The sequence below is a fragment of the Ricinus communis genome, chromosome 7 (assembly GCF_019578655.1).
Source record: "Ricinus communis isolate WT05 ecotype wild-type chromosome 7, ASM1957865v1, whole genome shotgun sequence".
Taxonomy (NCBI): domain Eukaryota; kingdom Viridiplantae; phylum Streptophyta; class Magnoliopsida; order Malpighiales; family Euphorbiaceae; genus Ricinus; species Ricinus communis.
In genome coordinates, this window is record NC_063262.1 from 7094543 (window position 1) to 7110765 (window position 16223).

The window sequence follows — 16223 nt, forward strand, 5'->3', positions numbered from 1 at the left end:
GTATCAGTATTTAAATACAGAAATTAGGAAATTTTCAATAATTTGATGAATTTGTAATGATATGAATATTCTCATTATTAAGAATCCATGATAGACTAATCGTCCACAATATTTTTCCAATGGGGGAAGTTATAATAAATTGGACATGGCTAGAAAAGTTTTGTATTTAGTGGTTGATATTGATAAAATTTGAAAGGTGAATATAAGGACAAGAAATCAATTGCAAATTAATAAAGGAACACTAAACTCTCTTCATCCTTCCAAAGGTTTAAATTTGCGTATTCTTACAAAGCAATATCAATCAACTTCTCTAAAAAAGAAAAAAGAAATCTTCAACACAATCATACAACTATACAATTATTATTTTGAAAATGAAAAGAAAAGAAAAGAAAAGGAAATTTGGCTAAATCTTGTTTTTGTCTTTACAAATAAGAATTATTATTAAACACCATCATGCTAAGTTTTCTTCTCTAAATTAAACCACTTTCTTTTCTTTTCCTTTTTTAATAATTTGCTTCTCTAATTTGATCTTTCCTTTTCTCGTCCTCTCATCCCCAATAATGCCCACAGCCATGATAAGTTTTTGGTACTATTGGCCTCATGTTGTTGGGTTCTTGCATGCATGAATGGAGTGTACCACTGATTTCCACCTTTTCACTACTTTACTGGTTTTCTCTAATTTCAAGCTGCATTACACTTCAATTCTTGGTACCCCCCACCACCCCTATTAGTCCTCTTAGCTTGTGCTTTAGCCTCTAACAAACCCTTGCTTACTTCTTCATCATCCGGTGCTTCTTTTTGTAATATCTCGAAGTCTTGTATCGAAGCTTCCAATTTTCCCAGCTATTAAATCACCAAAAAGACACATCAGATACTCTTAGAAAATAAAAATTAGATTCTTTAAGCTATATGGGCCATAATTTTTTTTTTATTGAAGTTAAGTAGTCACCTTGGTGTAGCAATCTGCTCTTCTTAGTCTCGCCTTGCAGTATCCAGGGCGGAGACTGAGAGCAGCATTGCAATCCTCCACAGCTTTTTCATATTGCCCAAGTTTACACCGGCAGGCGGCTCGGTTGCACAACAGCACGGAGTTGTAAGGATCATGCTCAAGTCCTTCACCATATACATTAGATGCTTCATAGAATTTGGCTGCCTTAAAAAGTTGATTACCATTTGATCTAGCTGCTGCCACAGCTCTTGCCTTCCTCATTACCGTACCTGCTTCCTTGTTGTTAGAATCAAGTCTAGTTGCCCGTTGAGCCTTAGCCAAAGCATCATCAAATCTGTCGATTCAGTGGTTATTGATTAGCTATTAAGTACAAGTTTTTTATATGCTAAAGAAAATAAATAAAACCTATTAAACTTTAGTATAGTGGCACTGGAGCCGTTTTCAGTCATGGAAAGCTTTGAGTACTGCAACAGTTCGAGTAGAAGTAACTAAAAAAAATTAGAAGAGTTGTTGAATTCACCTAAAGATCAAGACAAAACAATGAATGAAAAGCATATAAGCAAGGACAATCATTTGGGGAATATTTGAGCAAGTTGGTGATTGGTGGGTAGGGATCAGATTTTACCCAGTTCTTGACTTTTAGTGTCCTTTTGGTTCTACTTTTTTCCAGCAAGAATTAGCATTTTGAGTTGTTCCCCAATATAAGGTTGAAGTCATCCCCCTTTTTATGTTTTTGAGTCATCCCCCTTTTTATGTTTTTGATCATGACTTTATTCAAATCTTTTACTTGCATCGATTTCCCTGTATAATGCTATCATGACTGCACATATACACGATATGACTGACCGAAATTGCATACGCAAGACTAACCTGCCGACAGCCATGTCAACCTGAGCTCGAACCATTAACAGATTTGCATTAGCAATAGGGCCAAAATATTTAGTACAGTCATCAACATCGAAATTTGGCCCCTTTTTCAATACTTCGTCTGCTTCTTGATGCCTACGTATTTTCATTAAGGCTTCAGCTTGCAATGCATATATCTTCACCAATAAAACAAAAACAAGAAGGACCCATATTAATACATACACCTATACATATATAACAAGTATATGTGTAGAGAAATTTTGAAAAAATTGATAAATTTTGTAGCTTACTTGTGGAGCTGAATCTGCACCTGAAGAAATGGCAGCCTTGGTCTCCTTGATCAGGGTGTTCCAGTCTCGTAGTCTTCGTGCCTCGGTGCACTTGTTGAGATGAACCTGAAGACCTTTAGCTTTAGCAATGTCAACATGGTCAGCTTCTGGCCCTGAATGTTTGTAGTGATACATAGCCTTTTCCCCATCCCCTAATCTATGCACACAGAAGAATTATTATCCAAATGAATAAGAGTTTACTTAAGAATTCTATCACTTGATAAGATTCATGGGTGCATATTTGGAGATAACATGTATGTACTTTGCCACACTCTTCTTCACTGCCTGATCAGCATATTATGCTGATCAGGAGGTGAAGGGTGCGCACGTTCTCTCTGAATTATTTTTCAGGTTCTCTCTAAATCATTTTCCTCAAACAAAATTTGGTTTTTACCTGACACATAAATTTGCTAAACGATGATGAGCTCTATGATAATGCGGATCAATTCGAATGGCTTCTCTGCACTCAAAAACTGCCTCAAGAAGCCTACCTAAAGCTGTTAATGCTGCACTTTTGTTGCTTCGATAAGAAGCTTTATTAGGATCAATGGATATTGCTGCATCGTACAAAGCCAATGCCTCTGCAAAATTCCCATTCTTGTAATCTTCATTACCCATAATTTTCAATTGTTCAGGGTCCATTCTAGTAGAAAGAGCCCTGCATAAAGAACCGCCTGCCGGCTGCTGCTCTACACCTGGTTTCTCTTCATGTTGTTTCTTGATCACATTTCCCATCACACTATTCGGGTACTTCCCATTTGGTACTGGATTCTCTTCTCTTGCAGTCTTAGGAAGGTGATCAAGAACATTATATGAACTCATATTTCCTCCTCCTCCTGCTCCTGGTTGCCTCAGATTACCTAAATTGCCAAAAAGCATTACATTGCTTGACGAAGCCCGAACAAGCGTGTTGCTTCCATTATTCTTTTGGTGATCAGCAATCATGATTTCAAGCTCACCGGATATCCCAACTGCTTCTTTTGGTAGCTTCCTTCCTTGGTGTACATAAGCATAGTTTTGATTGCCATGATCAGGCAATATTTTCTTTGCTTCATCTACAGGTTTTCTCCCACAATTTTGTTGTTGTTGTTGCTGGGCATGAGCATTTTGTTGATGATGTTGTTGTTGTAGTATAGGAGGAATCTTGGGATGATCTGGAGCTTTTGTTATAGGTTTGGGAGGAGCATCTGATGTGCCTGTTGAGATTTCTAAAAATGCAGCCTCATCAGAGCCACTTCTCCGCCTTTTTGGAGTGCTTGGCGTTCTGATGAAGGTGTTGCCACTCACCGTAGGAAGTGAGCTAGCAGATGTAGTTCTTCTTGGCCAAAAACTTCTCCGGCCAAAGACTGCGTTTAGTAGGCCACAACCTGATTTTTTATCAGGTGAAATGTCTCCCATTTGTCTGATGTCCTCTTAAACCTTTTTCTCTGCTCAATTGCTATAGACAACGCCAAGAAACAACATTTGGTGGTAGACATTAATTAAAATCTGAAAGCAAATGTACGTTCCAACATTATTGTTGGGATGAAATCTAGAGGACATAAACAAGGGCCAGGAAGATCAAGATTGTTTTGGAATCCTGAAGGAAAAGAAAAGAAAAGAAAAAGAATTGAAAATGTGAAAAAGTAAGAAAGGATGTTTTTTTTTAAAAGTAGAGCCAAGCCCCAGGAGATGATTTACAAGGCCTCCTGGAGTGGCTGCCAAGAAACAATAAAGTCTTTGTGTTTTCTATCTCTTTTGGTCAGAGAAATGATATAGATGGCATAATGAGGCAAAAGAAAACAACAACAAAAAAAAAAAATCAAGGAATTAGTAATATTCCACTTGGGTTTTGTTAATAAGTTGTTGGTTTCTTTTTTGAAGAAAAGTGCAAGTTAGGTTGGATTTTGATTGTTGATTTCTTTTTTCTGTTTTCTGTTTGATTTTTTTCTTTTTTTTTTTTGGGTTTGTTATGCGGTGGAAAAAGGAAAGCACAAGAATCGGTCTTGTGTGAAATGTGGATCAATAGATTTTTAGCAAGATTTTCCATTACATTGGGAAAAAGGGTCCTCTCTCATTCTATATTCCTTACAGCCAATTCATGATGAATTTGCACTAAGAAAGAGAGAGGAGGGCACGTTGGTGTTTTCTTGAGCATATCCCACGTTTGCAGACAGCTGTAGAAACCAAAACCTAATCTGATAGAGAAGTGGCATTTTATTATCTGCCCCTTATTATAGTATTTGTTTTTCCACAGTTAACCTTTGTACCGACTTCGGTGTGTTCCTGTCTAAAAAGCACCATCTCTATTCTCACATAACATGCTTCCTTATGCAACCAAAAGAAGAAAGAAAAATAGTTACCAGTTCCTATTTACGGCATAGAAGAATTGATGAATAAGACGAGATAATACTTTTGAATCCTCAATAGCCTAACAAATGAACAGACAAACAGGTGATTTTCAAGTTTGAAGAACCTGTAAAGCCATATTCTGTAACCAACTATGAGACAATATTGTGCCCCTCATTCTTAGAATCACAAGAAAGAATTTTGGAAATTCTGCCAGCACCAATGCAAGTTTCAGGACTGAAAAGGTACTTCTCTAGCCTCTAAAAGGGGCATTCAACTTATGCATCATCTTCTTCTACTAAATCATCTTATTTAATCACAGGAGTGATTCGTTAAAATGAATTCACTCCTAGTAAGCAATATAAATCATCTTATTTCCTGTTTTCTCTGATCTAACTCATTTGAAATTTTTCTGTGCTGTACAGCATATGCAAATTTAGCATAACCTGGCTGTAGATAACAAACAAACAATTCCCGAGTACACTTAAAACATCCGAACTCGCAAAACAGACTTGACTTTTTGGTTGCTCCGTAATGCTTTCAGAAGTCTGAAAAGCACAAGCAATAACCCCATTCCTTAGAAATCCATCCATCACAGGGTCACAGGGTGATTTCACCTAGTGGGATACAGTGCCTGAAAACAAGAAAACAAATGTTTCAGTCATCTTCTCTGCTGAGAGTTCCATCTGTTGTAACAAGAAAAATGCTACAAAGGACTCCATCAAGCCCAAGATGCTCAAGCATATCATCCTCCCGAAACCATGATAACACAGTTTTCAAAGAGAGGAATCTGAATTTACAATCAACTATCACAAACTAACTTAAAAAGATCAAAGGATCCAACTCATTCCACCAGAAATAACGAGCCACACATTAGCCAGCCATGGTTGTCATTTGAATTTCATTACATGATAAATCGAACGATAAGTCGATAAGCTGATCAACTTCTCACCCCACAGCCCCAAAATAGTACCATTTTGAGGAAATAATCAAAATAAACTGAAGAAAGGGTAACGTTCGAACATGGTCCAAATTTCTCGTATAATGGTCAGCCTAAAACAGTGACTATAAAGTTTGCTGAGTGATCATGATGAGAATTTTTCTAATTCCTTGAGAATTTCTTCTGACAGTTCCTCAGCTGTATACTCAATGCCAAAGCGTCCTGCAACCTCCATGTTTGGGTTGAGCAAGTAACTGCATGTTTCAATATAAACTAACTTCACTTTGCTAGACAACATACCTCCATAAAACACAAAATTATAAAAAAAATAGTAATATAAAAGTAATAAATCAAAATAAAAAAAAAGGGAGAAAGTTATGGAGCTTGGGACATTACATATAGTTGGAACACTCTACAAGGTAATCATCTCCTTCCTCTTCAACCTTTCTGAAAAAAACACGATACTCTTGTGCCATCTGCCTTACAGCACCAACAGGCCCTGTTAATCCAACAATCCTTGAATCAAATTCTGCAGTCCTTCAATGAATCACAGGAAGAAACAGTTAGCAAATCCAATTATGAAAATAAATTTAACTCGTTATTTTAGACATTGATTTGTAAGGGCCCTCCGACCTTTAAGATATGCACGAAGATGTGAAGGAGTATCACGCTGGGGATCAATGGTGACAAATACTGGAAAGACCTTGTGGTTCTTCTTTTTCTCTTAATCCAAAGGACACACATTAGATATAGTACCTAAAAGGAGAATAATTGCCAAAGGTTTAGTGAAGGCACCAAACCTAAAATATCTATGGCCTTGGCCATGACTTGGACTTGCTCAGGACCAACATCTGGGGAGAATGTATAGCCAAAATAGAACAGATACCAATTCCCTAGAAACTCTTGCTCAGTAACTACCCGATTGTCTGAATCAATCAAAGTGAATGGTCCACCAATACCCTTGTCATCAACGCCGCATTTGTTTCCTCCAACTAATTCAATATGCAGGAAAAATTGCAATTTAGTACAAGAAAAAGGTGGAAGAACTATGATAAGTAAATCGAGATCCTAAACATGCAAATGATAAAATCTGTTCATCTTTAACAATCAAATACTGTGATATGCATTGCAATTTTACTGTTCATCTCCAGTAAATGGTTGAACCTTGGTTAAGCGTCATGCATGAAACATATATCAGAATAGTGTTATCAGCTGGTTGAAGTTGAATGGATAAGATGAGGGAAGATTTTCTTCCAGAATTTCTATCAGTAACTTTGTTTCTCACATCATTCCTTTTTGTCCACAGAATTGATAGGCCTTTAAAGTAATAATAATAATAAAAATTAAAAAAAATTAAAAGAAATACATCAAATCACCTTTGCCATCTAATAGTACAAACTCAGATTGTTAACTTTATATTTTTAAGATAGCACATCTGTTCTCACCAAATATTTCACAATGCTGTTTTATGATCAACTTCTTAAGTTCTGTAGTGGAAACGTTTCATTCACCTTGCTGTTCACTTAGTTTTCGCCACAAGCACATTACACTCCTTCACATTATTGTTCACTTAGTTTTAAACCACAAGTCCATAGACTATTTTGCATTGCTAGAAATTCCAAATATTTATACAGAAGACCTAAAGTAGAAATCACTATCTGGTTGGCTTAGGGGGTATCGAGTAACAGAACATGAGCTAGTAAGCAGTTATTCGCTGGTGTGAAATCTGACACAAGTCACTGCCAACATCTGTCTCAAAACAGTATAATTCTTTATCCTTAAACAGGTTCAAAGGAAATGTCGTTATGTGAACAAGTGTACCTCCCATAAGGCAATAACTAATTAAGGGTAAGAAGATTTAAAACAATTTTTACTACTTCCACTCCGCAGAGGGATGAAGTATCTGTAAGTGAGCGAGGGAATCATTAAAAGAGCTCAATTTTTCCCTGGTAGTATAATTATGCTACTGTAACGAAGAAGGTCGATAATCATATATACCAACACAACTATAAAAATATGGACATTGGTGGCTTTGAAACTATTACCCTAACTCGCTCGAAGGATCTATTATTTGCAAACAATGATTTCAAGTAACCTAATCAATGACAGCATGTTTATGCTATATGACCAACAACTAATACAATTTAAAAGGATATCAATATCATAATATCTTAAGAAAATACAGATCCGATATGCACTCCTCTTCCAGTGACCAACCCAAAAATGTCTAGCTCTACACTTTTGCTTTAACTTGTTTTAAATAACAAAGGACAAGTCTAATCCAAAGCTTCTCGTAATACTCTGGCCAATACTTTTAACGAATTGACATTATTGCAGAGGCGGTATGTTAGGCTACATTTGGTGAAACAATTTGTAAAGTTTTCAAGAAAAGTAATATGTACTCAGAAAGATGTACGGACTGAGAATTACATACAAAGTCAATTGGTAGTATGAGAAGTAAGCTCCATGTGATTCATCAAAAACTCATTTAATCACCGATAATGAGAACTATATACTATATCATTCAATTCAAGAAGAAAACTATTTGAAGGAGATTTATGAAGTTTTTGATAGTTTCAAGCTATCAAACTTTAATAATATTATTAACGGAAAATAATACATACCACAATTATGCCAACTCGATGTGAAAGTGCAACTTGGAACTGTGAGTTTTAATTTATCATGTTAAGAACAAATAGATCTAGCGATTGCAGAACAATACTTAATTAAGCAACTAAACAACAATTGAAAGAACAATGAAAATAAGCAATAAAGGATTAAAATTATAGATAACGCCACATCACAGAGTTGAAAGAATGACAAAGGAACATAATAAAATTATAGACGTTATAGAAATCTAGGATTAAGTATTTATTCTCCCACCATGGAATAAAACAAAGAAGTAATTTTTCATGACAATTTTATCAAGCACTAACGGAGGCAGCTATTTGACAATAGTAGAAGAAAGAAAAAAGAGTACCGTTTTGAAACCCTCTCCTCTGATCATTATAATACACAAGAGATGCAAATCCAGCAAACATAGCAATTGGCTGCAAGTTAATTAAACCAAAAGAATTAACAATACAATGCACAAAGTTGCAAATTTCAATAAAGGAGGTATCTATTTAAACAGATTAATATCTTTTGTAAGCAAAACTGACAAGTTATTGTCTAAAAAACAGATCATATGACAAACAACAAGGACCATACAATGGTCCAACTCCAAGCACCCAAACGGAGACGAGGAGCCTGTGTTGCTACAGTCACAAGAGGAGCACGCTTTCCATATGTAGGTCCTGTTGATTTGTTATAGCTATGAGATTGAATCCTCCTGGATGGACCAAACCTACACCATTTACAAGCTAATTTATATAAATTCAAACAGCACAATAACACAAAATAAATAACTTCATAGCATCAAAAGACCAAAAAATAAATAATTTATGTTATAGAGGCAACGATAATTTTGAACAATCAAGCATCAAAGAACCAACCATTGCTGTACTAGAGACAATTGCTATTTTATAAAAATAAATTGGAAGGGAAAAGAAAAAGAGGAAAAGAACAAAAGAAATGACAGAAACCCTTGTAGTATAACCTGTAAAGAAATTCAAAACCAAAAAGGAATAACAATAGAGGAAAAGGGTGAACCTGTGAAGTAAACTGATGGGCTGTTTGGAGGAAAAGAAACGAAAGCGAGAAAAGGTTTGCATTCCTGGGTTTATCAGAAATGGCTGTTTACAGCATAAACCCATTTACAAAAACACAAGAACATTTCATACTGTCAAAGAACCAAACAGAGAAAACAGCAGAAGGTAGATAAACCCAAAAGTATGTACGAAAAGCGTGTAATGTGTGCTAAGTTCTATTTTAATCAAATTTAGAGCTTTGACGACACAATTTTTGCCTTGATGGCCAAGCACCGTTTCACTTGGTCGAGCTATTCTCGAGTTTTCATTTTTCTTTTTAAATCCTCTAATTTTCATTTTTCCAGATTCTTAATGAAATACAAGAAAGGGGCAAATCTGTTGTTTAAGAAGGCTGGAGCAACCCAATAGTTTACCAACCCATTATTATTTGGAACTTTTCAAATATATTTCAAAAAACAAATAAAATATATTATTTTTATTGTATAAATTCTTCTATAAAAAAAATATAAATTTTTTATCTTTTAAAAATACGCTATGCTTATTTTATTTTTTTGATTGTTCTTATTTTTTAATTATTTTATCAAAAAATAACAGAAAAAATTATATTCAGAAAAAGTTAAAATAATGTATTCTTAATATTTATATACAATAAAAATGAAAATAAGTTACACAATATTTTTAATAAAAAATGTAAGAATATAATACTTTTATTATTTTTTCTTATTATTTCCTAATGGAAGTTTTGGCCATGTTGCATAAAATATGTTTATAATTATTGGGATTAAATAGAGCGTAGGCACTTATCTTCTATCCATTTTTAAGTCCTTTTTCCAATGGAAAAAGAATCAGATACCTGTCCGAATTTGTGACTCGGGATTAAATAAATTTAATTTAAATTATTTTAATAAATAGATTCATAATTTTTATTTAAAAACTAGATAAATTTAAAATTTGGATTAAAACTAATAAAATTAATAACAACGGTGTTAATAATTATTTAGCAAGATCAACAATGTTAATAAAATAAAAATAATAATTATTAATTTTGATGTTTTTGATAAAATATAAAAAAATAATATATAAAAATCTTAAAGAATATTTAAATTTTATTTTAAATATTAAAAGTTAATATTTAGATTTTATTTTAGTTAACTAATTTAAATAATAAGTATGCTAGATATGTTTATAATTTTTTTAAGATCTGAACCTATTTGGTTCTTAAATAGAAATTATGGACATATTGATTAAAATAGTTAAAAATTAGATTTATTTAGAATGACAAAGGGTATTTTATCCTTTATCTTTTTTAAATTTATGATTATTTAGTCTAAATTGTTATATATAACTCATTCAGATTTTTTTTAATAAAAATAAAAGAGTAAATTGCATATTCACTGAAATGAATAGATAAAATTAAAAATCTTAATATTTAAATTAAAAATAACTAAAATTATATTATTATTTATCGATATTCAACTTTTTTTCTAATAATAATGATGAGATCATTTTTTTTCTAAACTAATTAGAATCAAGTATAGAAATGTTTGGGTTAAAATATTTAAAATTTTAAAAATAATTAAAATAAATCTGGACAATAAGATGAATCACCAAATTGAATTTTATTTCTTGTAATGTTTAGTATAAATTAATGAATATTTTAAAGTTAAATTATATTTACAAATATTTATTTTTTCAAATAAATTAGACTAACTTATTGAATGATAAATTTTATATTTTTTATAATTGATTACATTTTGATAGAATACAATCAAGGTTGATAAATTTTTATAGATTTGCTAGTGAATTATTCTAATACTAATGAAGGTATGCTAATATAAAAGTAGCTATATGATAATATTACTTTTCTATTGATTAATTAAATTAGTCGTTTATTCGTCTATTGCATAATTATTATTTTATTTTAATTATAAAATCAAGTTAATAGATATAATTAACAAAAAATTAATATTTAATATTAATTTATAAAATTTTAAAAATAATAATAAACTAACTATTTTTAAATATTCTTAATTTTTTAAAATTTTAAAATTCCATTAATATATAATATAAAAATTATTAATTAATTATTTTAATATTATATAATTTAATTTATCAATATAATTGATATTGCTATATTTTTTAAATTTAGAATTTATTATAATTAAAAAATTAATTTATTATTAAATATAATATTAAAAATATAATTTAAAATATTATCCTATAAAATTAAAATTATTATCTAATTATAAAACTAATTTATTAATTAATATAATATTAAAATATAATTAATATGCTATTTTTTAGGATAGAATTAGTATCACTATTTTATTAGAAAACTATTTATTAGTTAATATAAAATTAAAATATAAATAATATGTTATTTTTTAGAATTTAAGTCAATTTTTAATTAGGAATGTAACTTATAATTTAATAAATTAATTAAAAAAGTATAAAATTATATATAAACTTAAATCTCATATATCAAAAGTAAATACACATGTCAAAATAAATATCTTATGTGTCAAAATTAAATATATATGTCAAAAAAATTTAAATCTCAAAACTTAAAATTATATATATATATAGAGAGAGAGAGAGAAAAAAAAAGAAAGATTGTTGTTTTAAAATGTCATTCTCGTTTCATTTTAATTTTATATGTGCAGTTATATTTAAATTTACCAATGAAAGAGTTACATAATATTTTATTTTCTTAAATCTAAACACAAATAATATTTCTACATATACTATGAATTTTATTTTTTTTATTTCATACTGTTTAATAATATGCTTTTATTTTTTTTATTTTGTGATTATAATATACTATGACTTGCAACTGACCCGTTCATAGTTGAACTAGAATAGTGAATTGGTTTAGAATGAAATTGATTTGACCTGGAATCAAAATCTATCACAAGATAAACAATTCCTAACCAATTAAATATCAAATTGGACTAAAAAGATAAAGGAATTCAATTTCTCATATTATGAAAGGGATGGAGGAGAGCTGCTACAATTGCTTTGCCGGGAGATACTCTCGGTGTTGGAAATGTCTTCAGTTCTTTGATTATATTTAGATGTTGTTTAGAAATTTACTCTAACTGAAGTATTTATATTCTAATAAAAAAAAAAAGAATACTTTTTCTCACAAAAAAGAGATATATTTCACATAAAAAAAAAAAAAAAAGGCGGCTTAAGTACGACCTACAATGATTTCAGATAAAAAAAGGACTAGACAATTGCCCGTTCATTTATCGTTGGAGTCAATAATCTTATTTGCTGAGACTTTATTTGTAGAATTTCACTTAGAAAGAGAGATAAATCCACATTCCAAAAAAAAGAAAAGACAAAGAGCGAATTAAGCTAACCCATCTAAAAGGTAAATAGCTAATCATATTATATTTTGTTGGTTATATACAAAGTAAAAATAGAGCAGAAGATGGATTAAGAAAAGGCTATTCAATGCCTACGGGGCTACCCAATAAGCAACAGCTAGCTGTATTTTCCTATCTTAGAAATAGCTTTCTCTATCTACTCAAGAGGCAGTGGAGACCTCATAGCAACTCCAGCAAATGAGTTTGCTTATTGATGCACCGAAGATGAAACATAGAGTCCCCACCAATTTTCTTTGAGTACGGATCGGTCCAATTCGGTTATTTATAAATCACCAGTACTATACCAAACCTTGGTTATTTTAAAATTGAAGGTACCAGTACCGTACCAAACATAAAAGGATCTAATACCGTATTGTACTAATTTTACAATTCAATACACTTCGGTTCGGTACTATTTTCGATTCTAAAAAATTTAAAAAATATCTTTAATCTCATATTTAATCAAATACATTTAGAGAAAATATAATTACCAACCTAAATTAAAATTGCAATCACATTCTTGAACAACCTGTTTCGCAATTCAATCACTTGCAAATACAATGATTCATTCAATATTCAAATACAAACCATTAAAATATATATTACTACAAGCATAAAAATATTTTACAGATGGCAATCATTAAAATAAATAAATTTATAAACTTTATGTAGCACTAAAATACATGTCCAAAATTAGTAAAGAAATATTATTACCTCCCTTCAAAATTAGCACTCCACATTTAATCTTGGCATAAGGGACTCACCAATCTCAGGATCTTAAATAATTCCTACAATAAAAGTAAAAAATTACGTCAATAAGACTTAACAGCATCAACAATAAACAAACATATGTAAGAAGTAAAGAAATTTTACCTGACTCTATGCTTTCAATATCCTCTATTAATTCTTCTAGTTGGATAGGTTTATTTGAACTTTTAAGCTAATCTTGACAACAAATGAGGAACTCCGCTGTTGTAGGAAGTAAAGAACTTCTATATTGTTAAAAGATGTTTTGACAATTTTTTTTTCAAGTTTTGTTTGATCATTTTCAAAAAAAAATTAAATTTATAAAATATAATTTAATATTTTTATATTTTAATATTAATTTATAATATTTTAAAAGTTAATAAATTAATTATTTCTAAATATTTAATTTTTTAAGTTTTATTAGTATAATAATATAAAAATTATTTTTAAAATATTTATTTCTTAATTTTAATATTTATATAAATTAATACTTTTAGTATAATTAATATTATTATTCTTAAAATAAAAATATTATATAATTAAAAATTAATTTATGAATAAATATAGTGTAAATAATATTATATTTATATAACAATATCTTTTTATAATTTTTACTAATTTATATAACTTTTTATTAAATTAAGTAATTTTTAATTAACTTGTCAAAAATTTCTAGATAGTAAATAAATTTTAAATTTAGTATTATAGTATGTATACTAGATTACTAGTATCAATATACTATGTGACATATTAATATATATAACTTATATTTTTTATAGAGTATAAAGTATATTATAATATTATAGTTATTTTTAATATATATTATATAAATGATAAATATAAAATAATTTTTTATAGAGTATATGTATTATTTTTTTTAATATATGTATTTTATATATAATATAAATAATTATTTATAAATATATGTAAAAAATTCGGTTCTACGGTTTGGTCCGGATCAGTACAAAACGGATCAGTTTTGGTACGGTTTTTACTAAAAAACCAGTACCATACCGTAATAGTAAAACAATTCGGATCGGTTCAATTCGGTTATAAAAATTTTCGATTTTTTCGGTTCTGGTACTTTTCGGTACGGTTATTCGGTTCGGGCGGAAATCACCGAGATCAATGCTCAGCCCTACTTGTGGTTACTCAACAGCCATTGCCATTAGCCACTGGGTTACTTGCTGAAATTTTTTACAGCAAAAAGTGTGCACGTTTTTTCCTTTTCTTGAAGCTCCATGTTTAATATTTTTAAAGAGGATTCTGCTTCAACAACAAGATCGACAAAAAGAGAAGAATAATGTCTTATGCTTAAATTATTTATTTATCAATTTGATTGTTATTTTATAATTTTTTATTTTTCTATAGCACTAATTTCATATTTCTTATGGTGTTAAATTTAAATATCAATAAATAAGACTTAAGAATTTATATATTAACTTCTTACTGAAAAATAACAGATCAACCTTTTTAGATACTAAATTCATCAAAATATTAAAATTAATACATAGTACGAATTAGATTCAATAAAAACGTGAAAGAAAATATGTTTTAAGCAATTCAGCCTTTCTAAAAGTAATTTATATAGATATATTTAATATAATTAATCAATAAATTATTCAATTACCATATTTTATAGGGAGAAGGTGCGTTTTTGCCCCTCAACTAATTTTTGGTGCATTTAAACACAAAATCATATTTTTTGCTATCATTTAAGCGTTTTCTCAGTTAAAGTTTAAACGGTATAAATTTTTGTTTGTTTTGGCTGATATGGAAAAAATTACATGTTCTGTAACTCTATACTATTCTTCTATAATTTTTTTTCTTTTTATTTTTTTCTATTCAATCCAAATTTGACTTCATATTAACAAAAAGAAAATTTTCTTTTTCTTTTCTTTTCCACAACTCCTATTAACTTAAAAAAAAATCTCCATCAGTTCATGAGCAACAAGTTTTAAATCGTTGGCTATTGTGTGTTTAAAGAACGAGGTTAAAGCTTTTTACTTCTGTAAAATGTATAATTCTTTCTATATTTTGATCCTTTTTTTCTTTTTCTTTTTTTAAATAGAAAGATGCTAAAGTTGTAGAGAAAATAAGAAATGGGAGATTGGCTAATTTGATCTGTTTTTCTTTTTTTTTTTTCAATACAAGGATTTGGAGTCATTCGAGACCAACATGATTGATAAAATGGGTGAGGTCGATAATTGACATTGGCTCTTAAGCTGTTTGATGAAAGTCCTCAAAGATTTTATGAAGAATTATATAATTGTGTAATTAATGGTTGTTACAAGGTTGGTAGTATAATTGAGATTGCATTCATGAATAGTTTGGAGCAAGCACATATTTTGATTAAATATATGTAAAGAAACTGGAAACCTTTTAGAAACACTTTAAATTTAATAAAAATATTATTTTTACCCGTGTAAATTTTTTTTTAAAAAATATTGTTTTAAATTTTTTTTTTTTAAATATAGGGTGGTTTTTTTGAGTTTTTTTATATTGTTTTATAAAAAAACAATACTGTATTTTTAAAAAAAATTTAAAAAGACCATATTTTTAATATTTTCACACAATAAAGATGAACAAAAAATTTACACCATATTTTTAATAAGAAAAATAAAAAAAATGGATATTTTAGTTATTTTTCCAAAGAAATAAACAACAAACATACAATAAGCCTCTATCCATAATCACAATTGAAAACCGACTATTATCCGGCTTCCTTTTAGAGTTATATCTATACGTTTGAAGGAAGTGTTTTAGTATAAATATTTGGAACAGTTATAGCAGACCTGGCAAAAGATCAATGGCCAACAATAAATTTGAAGGGGTATTATAAACGTGACTTAGTTTGAAGTGAATTGTTTTCATAAAAATATAAATTAAATTCTACAAATCCATGAAATTCACAAATTGAATATCACATTTGAATTCTACAATTAATCAGCACATTCCATAATAATATTTTCCTGTCATGAAATCTTCGAGGAGTTTCATCGAACACTTTAAAGGCCAAAATCAATTGTTTTTCTGAGTCAT

At 29.7% G+C, this 16223-nt stretch overlaps 2 protein-coding genes across 4 annotated transcripts; both read right to left on the reverse strand.

Annotated features, from left to right (window-relative positions):
* Positions 1-236: 236 nt before the first annotated feature.
* LOC8261648 (inactive TPR repeat-containing thioredoxin TTL3) lies at positions 237-4379 on the reverse strand. Its single transcript, XM_002533096.4, has 5 exons — positions 2540-4379; positions 2107-2302; positions 1820-1992; positions 950-1283; positions 237-843 (listed from the first exon to the last, which is right to left on the reverse strand). Exons 1-5 carry the CDS (start codon positions 3541-3543, stop codon positions 682-684), a joined length of 1869 nt encoding a protein of 622 aa, XP_002533142.2. The 5' UTR covers positions 3544-4379; the 3' UTR covers positions 237-681.
* Positions 4380-4825: 446 nt separating this feature from the next.
* On the reverse strand, positions 4826-9417 carry LOC8261647 (protein SCO1 homolog 2, mitochondrial). 3 transcript variants are annotated; one of them, XR_001536241.3, is made up of 8 exons: positions 9065-9411; positions 8624-8759; positions 8394-8463; positions 6214-6405; positions 6047-6136; positions 5810-5942; positions 5497-5667; positions 4826-5107 (listed from the first exon to the last, which is right to left on the reverse strand). XR_001536241.3 is itself a non-coding variant. In XM_048377147.1 (7 exons), the coding sequence occupies exons 1-7, from the start codon at positions 9166-9168 to the stop codon at positions 5074-5076; spliced, it is 759 nt and encodes a 252-aa protein (XP_048233104.1). In that variant the 5' UTR covers positions 9169-9417; the 3' UTR covers positions 4826-5073. The 3 variants fall into 3 exon arrangements, 2 of the variants coding, with proteins under 2 accessions (XP_048233104.1, XP_015583271.1); XM_048377147.1 differs by lacking the exon at positions 5497-5667 and having other exon boundaries at positions 9065-9417; XM_015727785.3 differs by lacking the exon at positions 4826-5107 and having other exon boundaries at positions 5291-5667.
* Between the last annotated feature and the right edge of the window lie 6806 nt (positions 9418-16223).